The 24,316-nt window shown below is 45.8% G+C and overlaps 1 protein-coding gene across 1 annotated transcript in view; it reads left to right on the top strand.

Moving 5' to 3' along the window:
* The window catches only part of LOC121835867 (endothelin-converting enzyme 1-like), a 62,783-nt gene that overhangs the window by 35,587 nt on the left and 2,880 nt on the right, over positions 1 to 24,316 (top strand). Inside the window, exons 6-7 of the mRNA XM_042290405.1 lie at positions 438 to 632; positions 769 to 855. Coding sequence (XP_042146339.1) covers positions 438 to 632; positions 769 to 855 — 282 coding nt within the window. The remainder of the gene's footprint in view (positions 1 to 437; positions 633 to 768; positions 856 to 24,316) is intronic.

The raw sequence follows: 24,316 nt of genomic DNA, 5'->3' as shown, positions 1-24,316 counted from the left end.
TGGCTATAGTCCGTAACAGGCTAAGAGTTCAGGGGAAGGTTTTCCCACCACATTCTACTTTAGTAGAGCGAACGCCGGAGAGGAGGCGACCACCTCTCCAGCATTCGCACTGCTGAAGTGAAGAAAAAAAAAGTAGGAGGAGCTTTCCCTGAACATTTAGAACTCTTAACTTCTCTCTGAATAAAGGAATTCTATTGCCCGTAGAGAAAAAATTATTTGGCGAAAGTGCGCATTACTTTCTATCGTAAGGTTTTGGTGTCTCAAACTAAAAAAAAAAAAAATACAAGTGCAGAAAAGCAGAATAAAAAACACAACATTGTCACTCCCAAGCTCTCCAGCCCTTCCCCCTTCCTTCGTTTCTATTCAAATATTTCTCAACAATACATTCTTTAATCAAACTTAAGAAAAATACGTCTCCATTTCCATGAATTTTTCAGATGGATCAGCCGAATATCGACTTTTTGGAACGAGATGAACTTATCTACCAAAGTGATTCAGAAATAGTCAAACTAAATAACATGTACAAATCTATTATGGTTAAATTCATGATGTACTTTAAACCAAATATTACAGAAAAACTCGCAAAACGATTGTCAAACAACATGTATCACTTCATCGTTAAAATAGCCAAGGTAAGATATTGCGCTATTCGATTCCCTCCTCGGTAATAACTGTTGTCCATTTAAAGAGTACGATAGTGGTAGTTGTTCACCAGATTTTGACTCTATTCCATCAAATGAATAGTTTGATTTCTATTATTTGTTCTAGCTAACAAAATCGGATGAGGATATACGCTCGACAAGTATAGAAAGATATAATAAAAAGAAACTCAAGAATCTCAAATGGAGACACCCGGTAAGCAATTTTCTATATACACCCCAAACGGAATCTCAGACGTCTGTATTTTTATAAGTAGTACTTCAAAAACTTAGAATATCCCGTCATACCTTATATTTTATACAAAAGACACCATATGAAAATATTGTCACCTGCAGTGTCGAGAAAGCAACGCTCGGTCACGGACTTCTAGAAGATTCGGGTTCATGCTTGCACAACACGTAACTTTCCCTCTGCTTTCTTGTTCTCGAAAGTGCCAGTTCATCCTCGCCCCGAGCGCACGACGCTGGAACATTCTTTGGCGAACTTTCAAAATAGTGACGCGCTGTAAATAAGCAGCTGCTCGCGACTTTGTCGAGTCGGGCTCGCTCTCGCTCGCTGTTGCGCCGCCGAATCGCCGCCCGCTTTTCCGCTGCCTCGACGCTCGTTCTTTATTACTTCTCGTTTGGCACAAGTTCGCCGATTAAAACTTTATTTTCAGTTCGCTGTTCGGCTTCTCCTCACCTTAATTCGTAAAATTTCTATAAAACGTACACCTCCGAGGCCTCGTAGCACAAGCCCAGTCCCGAGTTTAAAAAAAAAAAAACGTATGTGGAGACGACCAAGACCCGAGGAAGCCTCCGTATTCAAGGTTTGCTCCCGGAGTTTGGTCCACTGCCGAAGGAGACCCACCAGCCGGTGAAGCCGACGAAGCCGACGATTAGCAAGCAAACAATCGTCCCAGACCCATGCCGCCTGACCAGTCGTGTACTTGCCCGTCGCCCCTCGTACGCCCACGCCTTTCCACTTCGAGACCCACGAGGACTGGATCGAACACTACGAGCGCGTCGCATGCCATAATGGTTGGACTGCCGACCAGTACCTTCACAACCTCTATGTTTCGCTGGAGCGTACTGAGAGGCACTGGTTCGAGAACCACGAGGCTACCCTCTTGTCGTTACTCTTGTCTCGTTGTCATCACTTTCTGCAGGTGGCGAGAGAGCTTCCCACTGAAAACCGAATAGTCTGCTCCGGTGTCGATGAGTGCCTTCGTGTCGTGGCCGTCGATGGTAACGTCGAGGTTGTTCGACCCCGTCACAAAAGCAATGTTCTGAGGCGTCTCGTCGCTAGTGTGGGAGCCCCCGACGCTTGCGGAGGATATTGGCGCGGTAACGCCACCTCCCGGTAGTGTCGCACTTATTTTTGCCGGCGGGACACAGGAGACGTGCTCTCTCGGTGGGATTTACGAAGTGGCGACGGCGGACGTTGTGGTGACGGCGAACGGGACCCACGTCGAGCCGCAGGCATCGGAAGGGGTAGACGTCGTAGGTAGTCTTCGATCTCTCGCGGTCGCTCACCGTAGCGTGGGCGCGGGTTGTCGGGGTGGAAGCCGCGCTGCCCGAGTTGTCTGTAGGGCATCGGTGATAGACATGGTCGGCTTCCCCGCAATGGTAACACAGCTTGCGTCGGTCGGCCGTCCTCCACACGTCGGTCTTACTGGGGGAAAACCGGCGGGCACACGTACTGCCGATCTTCGTGACGTTGGGAGTACTGCGGCGCTGGATGCTCACGACGTGGAGGCGCCACATACGGACGAGCAGGCGGCGGTGTTCGGCGAGCCATTCCGGCGTAGGACAGCGTCGGTTCCTCGGGGGCTTGCACGTCGACTGGAGTTTCAGGCTGCAAAGCCCGGTGTACCTCGTCGCGTACAATCTCGGCGATTCAAGAAACCACTGGCATTACACCTTTTCAGCTGGTGCAAGGCAGAAAGGTGACGACTATGCTCGCCGCCCTGCTGCCCCACAACCCGACAGAGGACGGTATCGACGACGCCCAGCTGGTCAACCAACGAGCAGAAGTACGCCAGCTAGCCCGCCTTCGAATTAAGGACCAGCAACGTGTCCACGCTGGCCGGTATACAACCTTCGTCGCCGCGACGTGGAGTTACAGCCTGGAGACAAGGTGTGGGTGTGGACGCCCATTCGCCACCGCGGCCTCAGCGAGAAACTGTTAAAACGCTATTTTGGACCTTACAGGGTCATACGCTGCCTTGGGGACTTTAACTACGAGGTGCTCCCCTACGGAACCCAACCATCAGGACGCCAATAGCCACGACACGAGGTCGTAAACTCAAGCCATTCTACGCGCGTTAGGATTGTGACACTGCATGTTTATTCCGTTTCACCGTAAAGTTTTCAGCCATGTCTGCTTTTCTTTCGCGTTGCATCGGGACGATGCACTTTTAAAAGGGGGGGGGGGGGGGGGCGAAGGAGGGAAGGGTGGTTCGCGTCCATTCTTGCACCAGACGTAACTTTCGCCTTGCTTTCTTGTTCTCGAAAGTGCCAGTTCATCCTCACCACAAGCGCGCGACGCTCGAACATTCTTAGCCGAACTTTTGAGATAACGACGCACTGTAGATAAGCAACTTCCCGCGACCTCATCGAGTCGGTCTCGCTTTCGCTCGCTGTTGCGCCGCCGAATCACCGCCCGCTTTTCTGCTGCCTCGACGCTCGTTCTTTATTATTTTTTGTTTGGCACAAGTTCGTCGATTAAAACTTTATTTTCAGTTCACTGTTCGTCTTCTCGTCACCTTTATTCGCGGCAATATTGTGTTACTTTGGTTTTGTATTAAATCAGTTAGCTATATACGCGTCCATGCTAGTACCCCGAACGGAGGAGAATTCAGGTAGGGGGACCTGTAGCAAGCATGCTCGATTACTTTGTTTTATTTATTTTACTCTTTTTTTTTAATAAGTGTAGTGTGAAGATAAATATGCCTTTCAATGTAAAATGTAGAGGTTAATTTTCCGTGATAGCGATTTCCTAGCGTTTGTTTAAAGCACTTTAAATGAAAAATGCTGCATCAATAATTTGTAAAGACTACCCCAAATATATGGTTGACGTTCTCTGAGGTTCTAGCTGCGACCTTAAAAAGATTTTCGGTCTGAATTTCACGGCGTTTCTTCCGAAAACGGTATAGCTCAAATACTAGACATTACGGAAAGGTGAATTCTGGCCGCTTGCTCTCACATAATAATAGCCAGGACACCGGTCATGCTGTACATGATTGCGGGCGAAGCTCATACGTGAAGACTTTTTACCCCTAGAGTAGGGAGTGACAGGATGCATGTCAACTTCACTCCGGCATTCTGTGGCAAACATGTCTACCGTATTTGCTGGAAGAATAGATGCACCGATTATAAATGAGGCCCGAGCGTTAACATTCCGAAACATCGCACATACAGCCATCATCACATCCCCCATAAGAAAAGCTAATGACGAGGTAGAGAAGATGATTCTGCGCGAAAACGACATCTTCACATATAGTTATTCTGCGTGAAGACGTTATTTCTCTGTACCCTGAAGGATGAGTCAAACACTCACGACAAACCTACGCTATTCAGAAACTACATTTCTCTTAAACTATCAATATAAGCGGATGCGCATCACATCGAACACTTTTCAAACCGTATTTAAAAGAGAAACAGGACGATAGTTATTTAAATCACTATCATTACCAGATTTAGAAATCGGCACAATAGATTTATTTTCAGTTTTTCCGGAAATACACCGTATTTGAGTGATATATTAAATATAATACCAAGAATTAGGGCAAACATGTCACTGCAGCTCTTCGCAATAGACCATTTGCTATATTACCCAAGCATCAGGGAGAATGCATGGATTGGTCTTCCACGCGCCACACGTGCACGCCTTCCTCGTATAAAAGATTCGAAGTAAATAACCAAAATAAAGCGTTAAAGAACGCGCGTGCAAGATGCCATTTGTTTTGAGGTATTTTCTTTAGAAAATTTGCTACTGATGAGGCCAGCACGTGAGGCGCGTGGAACAGCAATCCCTGCATTCTCCTTGATGCTTAGGCAATATAGTAATAGGTCTATTAAATTGGGAATACCTCGAACACAGTGGATACCTTAGAATTCAGTTTTCCGATAGTAGGAAGCACCCGATGAACCGTGACACTCTTAAAAGGCAAAAAGTCATCAACACCTTGTTTCACAGTAAATGTCGTGTCGAGATAAAAAAAAAACAAAAACGATTCACTAACATTAATTGAAAAAAGCTCACAAACAAGCTTTGGGAACTCGCGAATAATCGAACTATTGCATTGCGTTATGTTGCACGACTCCTTTCTGGAATTCTTCTTCATTAAGTGCCAGAATTATTCAACCTGCTTACAGTACAGGTACTGGTAATTTGAGAGGAATTTCTTTTTTAGTTCACGACAAACGCCCCCGCAGGAAATGTGCATCTAGCGTTCTACCGGTTCCGCCGCTTCGCGAACGCCATCAGGTGAGCGCCCAACGAGAAGCCGCCAGGCGTTCAAGAAGCTTGTCAACTGACTTCGATCTAGCAACATTGTTAACACCCACCAAAACGTACACATTTTATGAAATTTTAGGATGGTGACGTGGAGGCGCCGATCTGTCTGGCCGGTTTTAAAGCCACCCTGAGAATTTATGTCACCCTACATATCTTGTTACAAATTTCTAAAATATTGTTTGCTTGAACCGCATAACTTTTGGTTCTCATGCCATCTTATCTTTGACAAATCATAACTCAACCGATTTAACAAAAAAACACCAAAAAAACTTTGGCCTCTAGTAATCCGTAGGAATATATTTTCGTGGGCTCTAATTATTCGTAATAAGATATTTTGGTTATTATATTTTATAGACAAGGATAGTTTGATTCACGGTGGTTCAATACCTGCCTCACGGCAGTTACGATTGATGAGCAACACTGGTCTATTTTAAATTTTATCTACCGTCAGGTATAACGAGAATGGCATGCATGACGGTTCGATCGCAAAATCAAAATAGAAAAACTACAAGTATTTCCCGAAATCTATGTTTGCATCCTAATTCCGCGGCCACTTTTATATATATATATATATATATATGTGTGTGTGTGTGTGTGTCTGTGTGTGTCTGTGTGTGTGTGTGTGTGTGTGTGGAGAGACAGAGAGAGTGAGACCAAAGAGGGGAGAAAGTGATTTTTTTCCATTTATTGAATTAAACGTGGGGAAACGGCTAAATTTTTCGACAGTTCTCCTTCTTTTTCCTTTCCCTACCTTTAATTCAATAAATGTAATAATCCCTTTCTACCCTCTTCATTCACAATATTAGCTACATTATATAATATATATATTTATATATACCGGGTGTTTCAGAGAACGCCGGCCAAATCGCTCCTGTGATTCATTGATTGAAAGATGTATTTATTTAACGACCAAAGAAGTGGACTCCGCATGAACACTGCTCTTTGGTCAATCCTTTGAAAACTAAGCATCGCACAAAAGAAAGGTTGATGCCGTGTTGGTGTGTGCCCAAGAGCCTATTTAGAAAAAAAAGAACGTTTGAAAAAAATAGCTTTTTTTTTATAAACTAACTTTTTATTTTTTTATTTGAAGGCCATAGTTTCAATCAATCAATCAATGTTTATTAAAGTGTCCAGGAACAACCAATCGGTCTTAGTGCTGGCACACTAAAAAAAAAAATGAGCAAAAACACACACATACAAACACGCATACACGAGTGCAGAAGGAGAACGTAGTTCTCCAGTCTGAGAATAAAAATATTAACAAGTATGAAAGACACTCAAATCAACAAGGAAATCAAAAGCACAAAACAGAGACATCACCAGGTGTGAGAGCAAAAAGCAAATACTACATCAGCGCTTCAGCTGATCAGCCCTTTTCCTGCAGGAGGAAGATTTGAACAGCATTTCCGAACTTGCTCCCGCATGAGTTAAAAATATAAATTGTGTCAGAGTAGCGATTATAACACTCCGCCGATCTTTGGATCGGGTTTAAGTTGCTAAAATGTCGAGCTATATAAAAAGATGATTGGAGCCGTGTAGGCACACGTGGAACTCTGAGGCTCACTTCGGACAGAAGGCTGGGAGAGTTAATCGAGCCGTGCAGGGTCTTAAACAAAAAGAACAAATCTGCCTTCACCCGACGCTGCTGGAGGCTCAACAAGTTGACAAGTTGCGAGTTACACACACCGTTCAGACAAGGATCACCATTCTCAAGGTAACGATATTTAAAGATAGAAATAAATTTGTTTTGGACTCGCTCGACAGATGAGCTGTTAGTTTTGGAAATGCCGTTCCAAACAACCGAGGCGTACTCTAGCTGGGATCTAACTAAGGAACAATAAAGCGTAAAAAAAGCGGACGGGCTTTTGAACTCCTTCGTTATGCGAGACACGGCACCTAACGTGCGCAAGGCCGATTGAACCACTTTGATGACGTGAGTGTCAAATCTCAAGGTTGAATCAAAGACAACTCCAAGGTCCCTCAGTTCACTTACACGTGACAGCAGTTCGCCATGATAACTATATGGAAAGAATATATCATGGGTCTTGCGAGAATATGTCATTATTTTTGTTTTAGAATGATTCAAACGGAGGTTATTGTCTAAACACCAACGACCGAAGGAATATGCGTCATTCTGAAGCGCGATGCAATCCTCTAAGGTCGATATTTTTTGTAAAGTTTTATATCATCAGCGTACTGCAGAAATGAAGAATTTAATATAACTCGAGAGACATCATTTACAAAAATATTAAAAAGGAGGGGGCCCAAGACAGATCCCTGAGGCATTCCAGAGCTTGCCTTGTACAAGGACGAGGTAGTATTGTTGACGCGGACGTAGGCTTGCCTATCAGACAAATAGCTTTTTAACAAATTGTATACCGAACCACATACTCCGTACGAAGAAAGCTTGTATAAGAGGATGTTGTGGTTGACTACGTCGAATGCCTTACTCAGGTCTAAATAAAAAACGTCAAGCTGACCTCTATTACAAACTACTTCAGAGGCAGCAGACATAAAATATACGAGATTGGTGGATGTCAATCTGCCGGACATGAAACCATGCTGATTAGGAATGACTATACTACGAAACTTGAAGGAGAGAAATTGATGGATTACCATTTCAAAGAGTTTGGAAAAAGAAGAGAGAAGAGAAATCGGTCTGTAATTAAGAACATCACCACTATTTCCAGATTTCAGGACCGGAACAACCACTGCCAGTTTCCAGTCGTCAGGGAATATCCCTGACGTCAAGGAGTTATTGAAAATTGTGCACAGTATAGGCGTAAGTAATTCATGATAAGCCTTAACAATTGCAGCGGGTATCCCGTCATGACCTGCAGACAATGTGAGTTTCATTTTCTTAATACATAGCCTAACACATTCCTCATCGACAACCACAGAACCTAATGAGTCGCCAAAAACGTCCGAGTGAGGCAAAATAGATGAGGAGCAGTTATTATTATTAATGTAAACTGACACAAAGTGATCAGCAAACAACTCAGACATACCCTTCGCACTGTCGCTATGCTGATTCAAGACGATTTCGGACTCAATATTCTTCCCCAAGCGCGATTTAGCGTACCTCCAAAATTTCTTGGGATTTTTAACAAGATCTGATTCCACCGAGTCAGAAAGCGCCTGGCGATCACGGTTTAAAATTTTCTTACATCTCTTTCTGCAAATTTTAAATTCAACTTCCCACTTTGGAAGACCACTTTTTTTAAACCTCCTGTGCAAAAAATCTTTCCGTTTTAAAAGCGTTCTGAGTTCACGAGAGAACCAGATAGGGAAGCGAGATTTTTTAGACGTTTTAAGAGGGATATACATGTCCATAGCCTCCTGAGCAACAGTTGTGAGGAGATATACTTGGCCGTTGATATCAGACGACTCCAGGATAGAAGCCCAGTCAACACCCGAAAGATGGTGATACATTCCAGTGTAGTCCCCCGCTGAATACTTATATCATGTGTGTGGGGAAGGACCATTAGAGGGACTGAGGACCGGAGGATCAAAAACAGAAAGAACTACATCAAGAGCAGGGTGATAGCTATCCTCAGGAACCATAGAAAGTTCACTTCGAGCCACACGTATACCGTCCGTGTTTGAAAAGCATAAATCTAAAGCATTACCTTGGTCGTTTAGAATGTTATTGTGCTGTCTAAGATCTAAAAAGGAAGTAAAGTTGAGGAGATAGTTGCACTTTTGTTTACAATAAAAGTTGCCAGTAAGGACATTGAATTGTGTCCAGTTAATCCCTGGAGCGTTAAAATTCCCCAAGATTAAGATATTGCTCCCCTGTGAATCATTAATAGTATTTTCAATGTCAGCAAGACATCTTTGGAAATCATCTGGTGTCGTCTGAGGAGGAAGGTAAAACAGACCTATTAAAATACGTTCTCTGCTAGAACACTCAATTTCAACCCACAGAGACTCAGGAAATCTCTCCAGATCCTCACGTCTTCGTGAACCATATTGTTTGTTAACCGCGACCAATACACCGCCTCCTGCTCGGCCTGGGAAGAGAAATCACGATCATGACGGTAGACATCAAAACAAGGCGGAAAGTAGTCGGAGGAACTAACACTAGGACATAACCAAGTTTCCGTTAAGCAAACAATTGAGTAATTAGATAGAGTAATGTTGGCAAAGAAACATTCAGCTTTCGTCCGCAGGCCACGGACATTCTGGTAAAACAAATCGACGTTACTCATCTTTGTATTTAGTGTTGGGCTTGTGGGCTTCTTCAGACGAGTGAAGGAGTTCTTGACGAAGAGCGCCTCTGAAAGGTTTAAAAAGACAATCCTTCGGCCACAAAGCAGGGTCAGAGAGTTTCTCAAAGCCTTCGCCAGCTACAGAGACGTGAAAAGAGGCGTAAGTGTTGTAGCGAGTCTTCAGTCGGTGGCACTTCAAGTTTTCCACATCAAGGGAACACAGATGCCCAACGACGTCAGTAGAGGTGGTGACCGGATCCAGCTTGGTCACAAACAATGCCCTCCGGCGGGAAGATGAGGGGGCAACGCTCAGCTTGCACGCCACGGACGCTCCGGCTTGCGCGGGGATTCGAGTCTTCGGGCTGATCGGATTGGGCTTCACAGAAAGTGGATCATCTACCGACGCCTCGCTCACCAGCGCAGAGACCGGTGCCTGCGGGCTCATGGGGTTCGGCTTACCAGGCAGCGCATCATCTTTCGTCGTCCCGTCTGCTGGTGCACCTGCAGGCTTTGCAGAGAGAGCCGAGGCAGGAGGGAAGCGCAGGGCTGCAGCAAATGTTTTTGCTCCACAGGGCCCTGCCTGAACTTCAACATCAGTTCTTGCACGCTTACCAAGCACATCGCGTAAGCTGCGAACTTCCGCCCGGAGACAGGCGATAAAGCCTGCCTGGAGCTCCGCCTGCTGTCTCTGCTCACGACGGAGACGCGCGTTGTCTTCACTGAGGGAAGCAACCTCCTCGGTGAGGAAAGAAATTCCTTCCAGCGCGTCGAGGAGAAGGGACCGAAGGGACTGAAGGCTGGCGTCCCCACGTGCGTCGAGGCCATCGGGAGAGGAGGCAGGCAGCGTCGCCGGACGAGTAGGGGAGGCCGATGACGGAGGAGGAGAGCGGGCGAACTGGTCGTCGGGGTCACCGGAGACCACGCCGCTGACGTTAGGCCTAGCTCCACCGTTGATCTTAGCACAGCTTTGGGAGACAAATGAGCTCACCTCACGCTGAAGAAATGTGCGTTCGGTCTCCGGAAAGCATACGCACTTCGTATGCGCGCGAAGTTGACACTCAGTGCAGCGAAGAAATCTTTGTCGTCCGTAAAAACAGCGAAAGCAAATCAGACATGCATCCTTGCTGGGCGGCATCTCCGCAGCGAATTAGAACTTAATGGGCATCATCATTAACCCCTATATTAACCCTTTTTTAGAAAAGAATAAAGCATGCCGAGCATTTTCCCGTGTTTTGAAAAACCCTTCCAATTCCGTCACGCATTCCGGTTTCAGATTCTTATCCAATCGCATCTTGGCGGCAGCAGTCCTGGGGCCCTAAGCTGGTGGACCTTTGGCGAGAACGGCGGCGAGGAATTTGGCGGCCGCGATTGGCCAACGCCACACTTGACCTTGGCACCGGCCAATCATAGCCGCCGAATTTCTTGCCGAATTTTTCGCCAAGTCTCTAGATTAGGGCCTCTGCCCTCCGACGGCCGTTGCGCGGAACCAAGGCAAGACAATTCGCCTGCCTCCACCCGCCCCCCTTCCCTCTCTCGTAGAAAACAAAGAAGTGTAGCGCGAGCGCGCGGCCAGGCGATAAGGAAAGCCTCGCTGTTCGAAAGAGCATGACATTGCAAGATTGAGCTTCGACATTTGGTTCACCTCCGCCATGCGAAGAATGACTCGAGTTTCAAAGTGCGATCTCACTCAAGTTGGGATATTCTTCGCACAGCTCTAAAGCGCTTAACATGTTAAGCGGCGGTCCCACAGGTACCATATTTATCTCGGTGTTTACTTTTTTTATTATTTACGGTACTTATCAAGCAGCTACGGAGTTGTCCTTTTGTAAGCTTTTTTTTTTAATATAGGTGATTTAATTACAACCAATCTTCATTGACAGAACTTATTTACGCAATAAGAGGATAAGAAATTTAGAAATCGCATACCGAATCGCAGATTTCTCCTTTACATATAAAGTAGGATTACTTTTTCTGCATTCATTTTGTCACGGCAGTAATATTGGTCTTTATGAGCCCTTTTTTGTTATATCAATTTTAAGATAGGCTTAAAGATAAACATTATATTAACAAAGTAGTATACGTTTTAAGCCCATTTTAAAATTGATACAACAAAAGAAGGCTTGATACAAAACAGGCCCACAGACATGACAAAAGAAATAGAAAAATGGTAATCTCAACTTCATTAGCATTGCAGACATCTACGATCTGGTGTGCGATCTGTAAAATTATAATTTTCTGATTATGTAAGAGTATTGTGTCCGTAAAGTTTGGTTGTAATGTACCCACCAATATTAAAAAAGGCCTGCGAAACAACAGTTCTGAATTTGCTTTTTAAGTACCGCAAAAATAAAACGCTAAACATCAAAAATATAGATGGCGTCCATAGGACCGCCACCTTCAGAGAGGTCTAAAACACACTACTCGACTGAATAAATAAGAGAAAGTAATTGAATGGCCTCATGAAATGTGTGATATTGGTCGATACGTAAGACACAGCGCTAACCACATTATCAGGTAAAAATAGCTTGTTTTCTTTTTCCTTGCGTTTGTACCGGTTTGATTTGGTTATTTGGCTAAAATATGTTAGTTCACTTATTGCGGTTTTAGTTACTGAACCATTGCTATTTGCACCATTTCACTTGTTATAATCAATGTAAAATAACAAAACAAGTTCATACGTTAGAGCAAGAAAAGTGTATGCATGCGGAATGATTTTGAACATTTTACGTGATGCCTAGTTTGTTCCGTGCGAGTTTCACTGACCATACTTGAACTTCTAATTCCTTTTTTCTGAAGTGGAGAGGCGTTCTTTTCAAATGGTATATGTTGCTAATTAAGAAATTTGATTTTATTTGAAGAGATGGTATTAAAAGGTAAACGATAGTTTAAGACAATAATCAAAATAATATAGTCGTAATCTTGTTTCCCAAATTTGAAACACTCGATATGAGACACTTCACAGCAATAATAAAGTACAACACAAAACATCCGGCTATTTATTAGTTCTTCTGGATTAACCTAATTAAACTAAACTACTTTTTCTAGGGAAATTCACCCCACGAGTTCAAACAATAAAGGAAGTTGCTCGTATTTACATTAGAAATACCCTTAGACACATTTGTACTATTTTAACTGCCAAGTCTTGAGATATTTTAAATGTTCATTTTTCACAAACTGGGGTCGAGAGCGTAAAACGCAGAACAGTATCGCATATCTGTGATATCGTTTTAAAAGTACTGTTCAAAGAGGGCTCCTTCGGCCGCTATGCACCACTGGCACCTACTGACGACGCTGGAGGTTCCACTGCGAAGTACGTTATTGGGAATATTGCGACAGACGTTGCGGATTTTTTTCTTCAGTGCATCTGGCTTAGTGGTGTGGGAACAACGTGTTCCCCGCATCCCTATCTAGGCCTAGCTCAGGCAGGCTGTGGGACGTCGCCATGTTGGGGCGCGTCCCGGATGCGAGGGCGAAGCTGTGTCCCTTGTGGACGGCTTTCTCTCGCCCTTCTCGGGTGATTTGCCAAAGGCACACCCCTCGGGATCATGACGTGGACGCGTCCGCCCCTCCGGGGAGCCAACCTGTATCCGCCCTACCCCGGGCGCGTCAATTCCCGCAGGCTATATAAGACATCCTAATCCAACGGGCAGGACTCTCACTGGGGGAGGCTCTGCTTGACGGAGCCTTCCTTTCATTTACCGATCCTCCCCCTCCGTGATACTGTCAATAGCGGCAGCGCTGACTCTGACAGGCGATCCTGTCAAAAGAGGCAGCCCCATCATCTCTCCAACATTGTTGGCCCTCGGGCAAGCGTGTGGCATTTGAGCTAATAAACACGTCTTTATCCGGACCCAAGGAACCTTTTGTGTTTCTAAGTGGTACCCCCAAAGGGGAAACCCATAGTGGTCTCGGTCCCATACACGCAGTCCTCCCCGCAGGGGGCACCTGTGAAAACAGGTGTTTGGAGAGTGGCGTCTACACGGACCCCGAGCCATGCGGGTTCGCCCGCCCACGTCTGACTGTGCGTGGCTCTCCCGTGTCTGGGGAAAAGGGCATCCTGGTGGTTAAGCCGAGCCCAACGTAGGTTTGGACCCTTCGGGACCCCCTGGCGAGGTAATACACCACTTCGGTTTCCGCTTCTCATAAACGGGAGTCCTGGCCAGGATGATTCAGTCTAGTCGCCACTCCTTCTACTATCCCCTCCCTTCTTTCACCTTTGTCTTCTCCTTCTTTTCACTCTTCTCATTTCTCTTCTTTCCTTTTCAACTCCTTTGGCGGCAAGGGCTAACCTTGGGAGGTGACAGATACTCTCGTCCAGATCCACACTTGGTTATAGTTTCTGGGTAGCGCTAATAGAGTAATGCTTCCAGCAAAGCCATATTTGTTATGGGGTGTTACCTATTCCCTCGTTGGGCTCCGTGGTGGGCGGCGCGCCACAGATTCCGAAAACCCTTTGCCTTTTTATGGCACCCCTCTGTTCTCAACCCCGAGCAGAGCGACCCCCGAAAAGGGTTCGCCCCGCTCCCCCTACTTTTGAAAAAGCTAATGAACCTGAAAGATATCCTTGATTTCTTGTAGTTCACCCTGCAAGTGACATTGTGCATTTTTCAAAAGTTTTCCCTTTGTCATTGCAAAGCATCTAGAACAAGTGGTTGGAAAATGTTATAAGGCAAAGAAGCTTGCTGGAGAGCTCCTTGTTGAGATAGAAAATAAGCCACAGAGCACAACACTCTTGAAGATGACAAGCCTGGGAGACTGCCCGGTTACTGTCACCCCCCACCGTACCCTGAATACTGTTCGCGGTGTCATCTCAGAAGATGATCTTCTCGAATGCAGTGAAGACGAGATCCTTGAAGGTCTGTGCAAGAGTGCTGTCGTTGCTGTTCGACGAATCACCTTAAAACGTGACAGACAAGAAAAACCAACCCGCCATCTGATACTCACATTTGAGCTCCATGCTCTTCCATCCACCGTGAAGGCAGGCTACTTGAACTGTAGAGTCCGCCCTTTCATCCCAAATCCTCAGCGGTGTTTCCGCTGCCAACGTTTCGGGCATGGTTCCCGAAACTGCCGCGGCCGAGAAACGTGTGGAAAGTGCGGTGGTACTGACCATGTAGCAGACATCTGCGAAAATGAAGTCAAATGTGTGAACTGTAGCGGAGCTCACCCTGCTTTTTCTCGCTCCTGTCTAAAATAGAAAGAGGAAAAAGATATCCTGACATTTAAAGTAAAGCATAACCTTAGCTACCAAGCAGCCAAAGAACAGCTTGCCTTTCAGGCAAGGCGTTCTTATGCCCAGGGAGTGTTGAGGGGAACCCGACTGTCTACGGCATTTGTGGAGACACAGACTTCTCCGGAAGACCTATCGTCTCCACAGGGGTCCCCTTCCGAACCTCTGAAGGTGACGCACACTCAGTCACCTGCATGTTCTAAGGGTGCTGTACCCTCCAAGGAGGGTACCACTTTCTCCAAGGTACCAGAGGTGCCATCAGCGGCCCTAGCTGGCCCTTCTGGCAAGGGTCGATGGCTCTCTCCTCGTGCTTCCTGCAGCCACCCGAAGCCCAGGCGGACAGAACAACCTCCTCCCCCGCCCAAGGGCCCAACGCTCTCGCCGGGTGAAAAAAATGGACGAGAGCCTACTGCTCTCTGAAGACGACCAGCCTCTCCCTGAAACAGAGTCTCTTCCTCTGGTCTCCTTTGAGGTTGTAGGACGACCAAAGGACACTTCTAAGAAAAAAACAATCCTACGTGTTGAGGCACCAAAAGCCCCGTAAATTTATGTTCTAGCTTTCTTTAGTACGTATATATATTGATCTGACTTCATTTTAGAATATCAATGTCTCTTTTTCTTCAGTGGAACTGTAGAGGCCTCCTTCCTAGCTATGACGATGTGAGCTACCTACTAGATGGTCACGGCCCCATTGCATTTTGCTTACAGGAAACACATCTAAAAGCGAGCCATACTAATATATTAAAGTGCTTCCAGGTGTTTCGCAAGGACCGGTTACAAGCCGTTTATTCATCTGGAGGCGTTGCAGTTGTAGTGCAACGCTCAAACCCATGTAGCGAAGTGACTCTGTAGACTTCGCTAGAGGCTGTGGCAGCCCGCATTTTGTTAGATCGTTTAATTACAGTTTGTTCCTTATAGATACCCCCCAGTTATCTGCTAAAGATTGAGGAGCTTGAAGACCTTGTTAGTCAGCTCCCACCACCTTTTCTGCTTTTGGGAGATTTTAATGCACACAATCCTTTGTGGGGGAGTGGCAGACGAGATCCCAAAGGGGCTCTCATTGAACGCTTTTTTCTTTCCTCGGGATTGTGCCTAGTTAACACAAATGAAGCCACATATTTTAGTTCAACAACTCACATTTTCACTTCCATTGACCTATCTATTTGTCACCCATCATTATTCCCATTGTTTTCATGGAGGGTCATCCCAAATCCTAACAAAAGTGACCACTTTCCCATCATTTTAGAATTTAACCATCTTCCCATGACAGTCCCCACGCGCTCTCCTCGTTGGAAATTCGAAAACGCCGACTGGTCAACTTTCAAAGAATCGTCTCTTTTGGCGTGCACATCACTTGACGATCTCGATATCGACAGAGCCACTGAATATATCACTCACCACATCTTACAGGCTGCCATTCTTTCCATCCCCATGACGTCCTCGCATCTACCCGGGAGACCTAAGCCCTGGTGGAACAAAGATTGTCGTTTGGCCAAAAAAGAACAAAATCGAGCTTGGGGTATTTTTAGGCGCTACCCTACAACATGTAATCTTATTGAATTTAAAAGAAGTAGGGCCCAGGCGAGGTGGATTCGAAGGCAAGCAAAGAAAAAAGTTTTAGAGGGTACGCTTCCTCAATTAACAGCACTATACCCGCGAAGGAAGTCTGGGATCGCGTACATAAAATTGACGGCTCTTACCGGGCATTCACTGTCCCACTCCTGAGTCGAAATGGAGTGTGTCCTGCAAGTCTTGAGGAACAGGCCAACATCCTTGGCGAGCATTTCGAGTATGTCTCCAGTTCCCAACATTATACTCAGACGTTTCAGCGACACAAGATAAATGCAGAAAAAAAAGCTGTTAACACATCAGGCGGCACGCACGAACCCTATAATACTCTATTTACATTATATCAACTTCAAATGGCACTTCTTTGTCCCAAAAAGACTGCCCCTGGACCAGATGGTATTCATTATAAAATGCTTGAACATCTTCATCCCTCCACTATGAAGCTAATTTTGTACCTTTTTAATAGAGTTTGGCTCGAGGGCCACTTTCCATCCTCCTGGAAGGTCGCTGTGGTTGTTCCAGTGCTGAAGCCCGGCAAAGATCCCTCTTGTGCATCTAGCTTTAGACCAATAGCCCTAACTAGCTGTCTTTCCAAGACACAAGAAAGGATGATTAACAAGAGACTGATGTTTTTCTAGAAAGAAACAACTGCCTTGATAAGTTCCGGTGTGGCTTTCGTTCAGCACGGTCCACTGTCGATCAGCTCGTCCGCTTTGAGACCTTCGTACGTGAGGCGTTTGTCAACAGGCAACAGTGTCTCTCCATCTTCTTTGATTTGGAGAAGGCATACGACACGGTCTGGCGTTACGGCATACTGCAGGATTTGTTCGATCTTGGTTTCCGTGGCCGAATGTTGAGTGCTATACAGAGTTACCTGCAGCAGCGTACTTTCCGTGTGAGGCTGGGAACAACTCTCTCTAAAGAATTTTTACAGGAAAATGGAGTCCCTCAGGGGTGTGTGCTGAGTGTCACTCTTTTTATTCTCAAACTTAATTCAATTGGCCGTGCAATTCCTCCTTCGGTGCAGTATTCTTTATATGTTGATGATCTCCAGATCTCCGTTTCATCCTGTAATTCCTCAATTTGTGAACGTCGCGTCCAACTTGCGGTTAATAATTTGGTCAGATGGGCCGATACAAATGGTTTTAAATTTTCTCCCGAAAAAACAGCTTGTGTCAGCTTTTCTCGTCGATGGGGTGCTCTTCAGGAACCGTCTTTGAACATGTATGGTTCTCCTATTGTTGTAAAAAATGAACACAAGTTTTTTGGCCTTCTGTTCGATTCCAAGTTGACTTTCGTTTCACACATTAAGAGCTTAAAACTCAAGTGTCTTAAATCTCTGAACATCCTCAAGGTCTTGTCACATGTGTCATGGGGCTCCGACCGACTGTGTCTGTTGCGTATCTATCGCTCAGTCATTCGCTCTCAGCTTGATTATGGTTGTATTGTCTATAACTCTGCTCGGGCATCAGTTCTAAGGATGTTAGATCCTATTCATCATCAGGGACTGCGATTGGCTACAGGCGCGTTTCGCACCTCCCCAGTGCTTAGCCTTTACGCGGAAGCAAACGAACTGTCTCTTGAGTAAAGGAGGTTTTCCCTGGGTTTTATGTACTCTGTCAGGGTGCGCTCTGTCGCAGAGTACCCCGTTCGAGATGATATTGAGACTATCAAGTTCCAGCGTACATTTGAAAACAAACCTTCCATAGTCCCCCCTCTTTCTATGAGGAATAATACTGCAGCACAATCTGTTGGGATTGATGCAAAGCCTCAACTAGTCCAGTACCCACCAGATATAGCTCCATGGAACAACTGCCACATACAATGCGACCTTACACTGACCAAGTATAACAAAAAGAATGTTCCACAAGAAGTCATAAGGCAGGCCTTCTTTGAGCTTCAGACCAAATATCACGAGTATGCCAGTTTTTATACAGACGGGACTAAAAAAGACTCAGTAGTAGGCTGTGCTATGGTGGGACCATCGGTAAATCAGGTGAAGAGAATAAATTCAAAAGCCTCTATACCAGGGGTGGCCAAACCGCGGCTCGCGAGCCGCATGTGGCTCTTTGCTGGTCCAAGTGCGGCTCGCGGATCCCTCGTAAGGGGACCGCCCCCCCCCCCCTTCTCCCCAGGAAAAAAAAAAAGATTTCAGAATAAAGCACACTGCAGCTTGCAGTTTGGCAGCATTTCCCATACGTACAGTCGTACAGCCTGTTGTGCCCACATACCTACAGTCAGACTCTGAGCAAAAGTCAAGTTTGCACCCCCCCCCCCCCCCCCCCCGCGGCTCTTGGAAGTTTGGTGGTTTTGTTTGCGGCTCTTAGGCCAGGCGAGCCTAGCCACCCCTGCTCTATACTAACAGCAGAGTTTTATGGTTTGCTGCTGGCTGTTGATTAGATAATCAAAAAACGACTTTCTCATGCTGTAATCTACACCGACTCTTTAATCTCTCTGAAGGAAGTCGCATCAATGAACCGTGCAAAAAACCCACTGGTTTCTGAGTTAAAGCACAAGATTATCCTGGCTGCTAAGAAAAATCTTGACATAGTCTTATGCTGGGTTACTAGCCATGTTGGCATTCCTGAAAATGAAGGACCTGATTGTGCAGCTATCTCTGCTAATGATCGAGAAATTGACACACACCAAATACCCTACAAAGATTACCACAACTCTCTGAAACGTTGTATCAAAGCAAAGTGGCAGGTGCAGTGGAACAGCAAAACCAGCAACAAACTACACGGAATCAAACCTTTTTTTGGGCGAGTGGGAGAGTGCCCGGCATCGGAAGCGCTTTTATGAAGTCATATTCTGTAGGTTACGAATCGGTCACACTCGTCTCACACATGGAGACCTCTTGAGCGGGGAGGATGCCCCGGAATGTGTGCACTGCAACCTACCTTTAAGTATTATGCGCATACTCATTGAATGCCCTATGTATGACCAATGCCGGTATAAGCACTTCTCACTGCTTTATAGAGAACACATTTTACTACACCTTGCCCTGCTACTAGGTGACGAACCGCTCATTCCTTGCAGTTGTGTCTTTAATTCCCTCACAGATATCGGCCTTCTACACCGACTGTGATTTTGCTTTCTATCCTAAATTCATTGTCATATTGTTTACACTTATAAACATTCATGTTCATGGTTTTATCATATATTACGCTACTACAGCTCTTTCCTCTTCTTAAACCAGAATGGCAATAGTCTAAGCTTGGCGCAATATAGCCTTGGATGCTGACGCGCCATAAACCCTCAATCAACCAATCAACCAACCAACACGCAGTCCTTGATATGACCCCACAAGAAAAAGTCCAATGGCGCGAGGTAAGGCGACCGGGCTGGCCATGAGACGGGCCCACCGCTCCCGATCCACTTTTCTGGGAAGTTCGCACGCAGCCAGATTTGCACCTGGTGGCGAGAATGTGGCGAAGCACCGTCGTGCTGAAACCACTGTCGAACGCTGTCTGCCAGAGGGCGAGTGGCCTGGTACTCGTCGATGGAAGCCTTCAAAATATCTTCAAGATAGCGTTGCCTGTTGAGGGATATTTCATAAAAACGGGACCAAGGAGGACTCCTCCCATGGTACCGCACCACAAGTTGAAGGACCACTGGTATCGATGTTTGGTCCTCAACACCCAGTTAGGGTTCTCGGCACTTCAGTAATGAACGTTGTGCAGATAACCATGCGAATTTCTGGCGAAGTTTGCTTCGCTTGTTCATAGGATTTCCTCTTTGAAGTGTGGGGCTTCCTCCACTTGATTTAAGATTCAGTTTGAAAAATCGAGACGGTTTTGGAGGTCACGCGTTTCGAGTCCCTGGTGCAGTTGTGCATGGAAAGGGTGCATACCTTCCTGGTGTAGAATCCTCCAGACGCTTGTCGCTGAAATTCCTGCTTCGGCACCGATACCACGCACACTCGCGTGAGGGTACAGAGAGGCATAGGCCAAAATGCCTACTTGGGAATCTGTGCTTGAAGACGTGGCGACACTTGGGGGACGGTGAAAAGACCCGTCGAGACGTACATGTTCATAGTTACTGAAGATTGTTGACCCGCTAGGATGTTTCCCCGGGTACCACTCTGAGAAGAGCGCTGCGGTGTTTCTCCTGTTTTCCTGAGCTTGTCCTAAAGCCCTTATCATATTTGCCTTTCCTTCGTTTGAATAAGACGCTATTTGTAAGGCCGCCCGAACACACTTGAAACTGTTGTAAACCTGAGTGTACTGAAGTTGTTGACACAAGCTGAAGCTGAAAACAAATAGAATAAATTTGAACTATTTTGGGGCGCGCGTATCGGACGTCTTTCGGTGGCGTCGCACTTTGAAACTCAAGTCATTCTTCGCATGGCGGAGGTAAACCAAAAGTCAAAGCTCGATCTTGCATTGTCATGCACTTTCTCTTTTGAACAGCGAGGCTTTCCTTATCGTCTGGCCGGTTGCGCTACACTTTTTTGTTTTTTACGACAGAGGGAAGGGAGGCAGGCAAGACTGGCGAATTGTGTAACCTTGGTTCCGCGCTTCGACCGTCGGAGGGTAGGACAGCTGCCGCCAAGATGCGCTTGAATAAGAATCCGAAATCAGAGTACGCGTCAGAAATAAAGGGTTTTTCAAGATAGAGTAAAGTGCTCGGCTTGCTTTATACTTGTCTAAAAAGGGTTTATATAGGGATTATTGATGATGCCTAGTAAATTTCTAATTGAAACTATGGCCTTAAAATGAACAAATAGAAAGTTACTTTCTAAAAAATAAAAAAAAGTTCATTTTTCTACATGCTCATATTTTTTCTAAACAGGCTCTTGGGCAGACACCAACATGACATCAACTTTTCTCTGTGCGATATATACAGGGTGTTTCAGAGATCTCAGGCCAAATCGCTCCTGCGAAAACTAAGCATCGCACAGACAGTAGGTTAATGCCGTGTTGGTGTCTGCCCAAGAGCCTATTTAGGAAACATAACGTTAAAAAAAGTAGTTTTTGTTTTGTTTCTTAGAAAGTAACTTTTTATTTGTTCATTTTAAGGTCATATAGTTTCAAGTAGAAAATTACTCCGCATCATCAATAACCCTCATAAGAACCATTTTTAGATAAGTATAAAGCATGCCGAGCGTTTCATCATGTTTTGAAAAACCCTTATATTCTGACGCGCACTCTCGTTTCGGATTCTTATCCAAGTGCATCTTGGCGGCAGCTGTCCTGCCCTCCAACGGCCGAAGCGCAGTAAGAAAGCCAGACAATTTGTTATACATCGTTTCAGCTTAGGTCCGAGCGCGGCCCATGTTATGAGCCGAAGGGCCAATCAAACAGCGAAAGAGGTACAACATCATGGCGTGCTCTCTGCAGTTGAAAGGACTAGCAGGTATACGCCGTCTCTCTGTGCGTGCTTCTCCACCCAGGGTAGTCCTATCAAGCGCAGAGAGCACGCCATGACGTGGCGCTTTTTGCGATGTTTGATTGGCACCATAGAGATTATACATACTAACTTTAGAGGAAAAGGTCCGCCATTTTCCCATGCATTCTGGCTGCCGCAAGCGGCGGAGCATGCAGGCAGACCCTCGGGGTCCTACAGATGGTTACCAACTGCCTTCGACTTCACAAATATAATTATATCATCAGAGCAGTTGCATGAACTTCAACAATCCACGAACTTACCGGTGGAAAGATATTCGCGTTCCTTTCGAAGCCTTCTTTTTGCATAGCGCGCAGATGTGCGGCTTTCCGTCAACACTAAACTAAACCATATAACCGAGATCACCGGCTTCGCGGTTGGCCGCACCGTTGGCCGGGTTGGTCGCGCCCCAGAAATACGAAACCGCGCAACCACCAGATTTCAGAGATTTCGACAGAACGGAAGTTAATGCAGCGTAATGAACATACCGCTTTTTATAAGCCTTAAAATAGCTCAAAATTTAGTTTACAACGCTAAATTATCACTATTTATATTGCTGGGAGTTTTTAGTCTTGGCGATTACCATTGCGACCGTCGTCCTTCAGCTGGCAACATTGGTTTCTTTCTCTCCTGTTCTGTCGCTCTCTTTCGCGATCTTTCACTCGGGACCCAGGATGTCGGCGCGCGGGATTGGCCTCTCCTCCTCACCCACCTTTACCCCCCTGATTGGCACTTTCGCTAATAACATTGACCGCGCTCGAACATAAGGGGAAACAAAGTATACACGAACTCATCTCTGTTACGCCACGGCGCAGTGGTGGCGCGTCCGGCGCACTTTCGGTCTGGGACTGTGGGCGGAAGCCGCCATGGGGCACTTGTATTCCTGTGTTGCTTTGGAAGAAACCGGACGAAAACCTGCCTTCTCGTCAAAACTCCGCGACTGGGGCTTTACTAAAAGGGTAGGGAAAGGTTTGAAGGCCAGTTTGCATTCGTTTCCTGCGTGCTCGGTTCGTTCGAGAACGTGAACAGGGGCCGTCGGACCACGATTCCTTGGGCGGAAATCACTTTGGATTGAATTCACGGATATTTGTGGTCGTCAGATTTATTTATTTTGTTCCAACATGAACACGAAAAAACCGTCAAGTTGCAGGGACCACGTGCGGAATACGTTCAGTGCGTCATCATGTTCAAAGGGCCGCCTCATCATTTGAGCTGTCGTCTGCTCTATCAAACGTTTTTGCTAGTCGTCAGCTCTTTCAAACGATACTGTGCCGTAGACCAAACGTTGACCCGGTAATTTCGATAAGAAATGCAGACCTCACAATAGGTTTAAGTTTGAAGGTTGCTTGGGGTAAGTAGGCTCGGTGTAAACAGTAGATATAAGGAGATGTTGATAATTGTTACCAGTGGCCATCACCGACTTGTTATGCCTGATTCGCTCGGTCCGATTCTGCTTGCGACTTTTAGTATCGACGTCAACATTTCAGCTACGGTGCAGGCTTTTGCAGCCCGAGTGACGTCATGAAAAAAAAGCGAGCAGAACCTCACCACGTGAATCAGGCTTTAGCGTCCATTCTGCGGCGTCCACACGGAATGAATCGTCTCATGTTACATTATTCACGCCGAGTTTTGCGGTGTAACGAGCCTCGTTAATTTTGCTGGGGCCACTATAGTAGTCAGACATTGCCTGGAAGACGTAGAATCAACAATTCCAACGCGACAAAAGAGCGCTATCACTCACACCGACGCCGGCAACATCCATTCCAATGGTTTGTTTATGGGTGGCGGGGAGCTTCTTGCCCATACCCCCATCGCGCATGCGCGCCGCCGGTGGCGTCCGCTAGGGGCGCACCGGTTTGTTTGAGTTGGTGCATAGTCTCGCCCGCTTGCCTCCCTTCCCTCCCTTCCCTCTCTCGTAAAAAAAAAACAAAGAAGTTTAGCGCGCGCGTGAGGTCAGGCGACAAGGAACGCCTCGTTGTTCGAAAGAGCATGACATTGCAAGATTGAGCTTTGACTTTTGGGTTGGCTTTGGTTCCGCGCTTTAGCCGTTGGAGGGCAAGACAGCTGTCGCCAAGATGCGCTTGGATAAGAATCCGAAACCTGAGTACGCGATAGACTTGAAGGGTTTTTCCAAAACATGGTAAAATGCTAGGCATGCTTTATACTTGTCTGAAAAGGGTTGTTATAGGGGTTATTGATGGATGTCCAGTAAGTTTCTATTTGAAACTATGGCCCTCAAATGAACAAACAAAAAGTTGCTTTCTAAAAAACTTAAAAAAAGTACTTTTTCTAAACGATAATATTTTCTCTAAACGGGTTCTTGGACAGCCACCAAAACGGTATCAACTTTTTTTCTGTTCGATGCCTAGTTTTCGCAGGAGCGATTTGTCCTGCGTTTTCTGAAACACCCTGCATATATATATATATATATATATATATATATATATATATATATATATATATATATATATATATATATATATATATATATATATATATATATATCTACCCATGCCTTCGGTCCCCAGCTACCATGCCCGTTGGGTGTATATATATATATATATACACCCAACGGGCATGGTAGCTGGGGACCGAAGGCATGGGTATATAACCGAGAAGAAAGGAAAACCCTTGGTGAATACAGCAACAACGAACGGTTCGAAGGCCGGACTCCGGTCCCAAAAATGATGTCACGAATTACAGGCCGATCTCCTTAGCGTCGGTTTGCTGCAAGTTGTTTGAGCACATTTTATATTCC

This window comes from Ixodes scapularis, unplaced genomic scaffold, assembly GCF_016920785.2.
Source record: "Ixodes scapularis isolate PalLabHiFi unplaced genomic scaffold, ASM1692078v2 PGA_scaffold1__304_contigs__length_218370807, whole genome shotgun sequence".
Lineage (NCBI taxonomy): Eukaryota > Metazoa > Arthropoda > Arachnida > Ixodida > Ixodidae > Ixodes > Ixodes scapularis.
The sequence above is the reverse complement of the archived record's forward strand: the minus strand, read 5'-3'. Positions and strand labels throughout refer to the sequence as shown.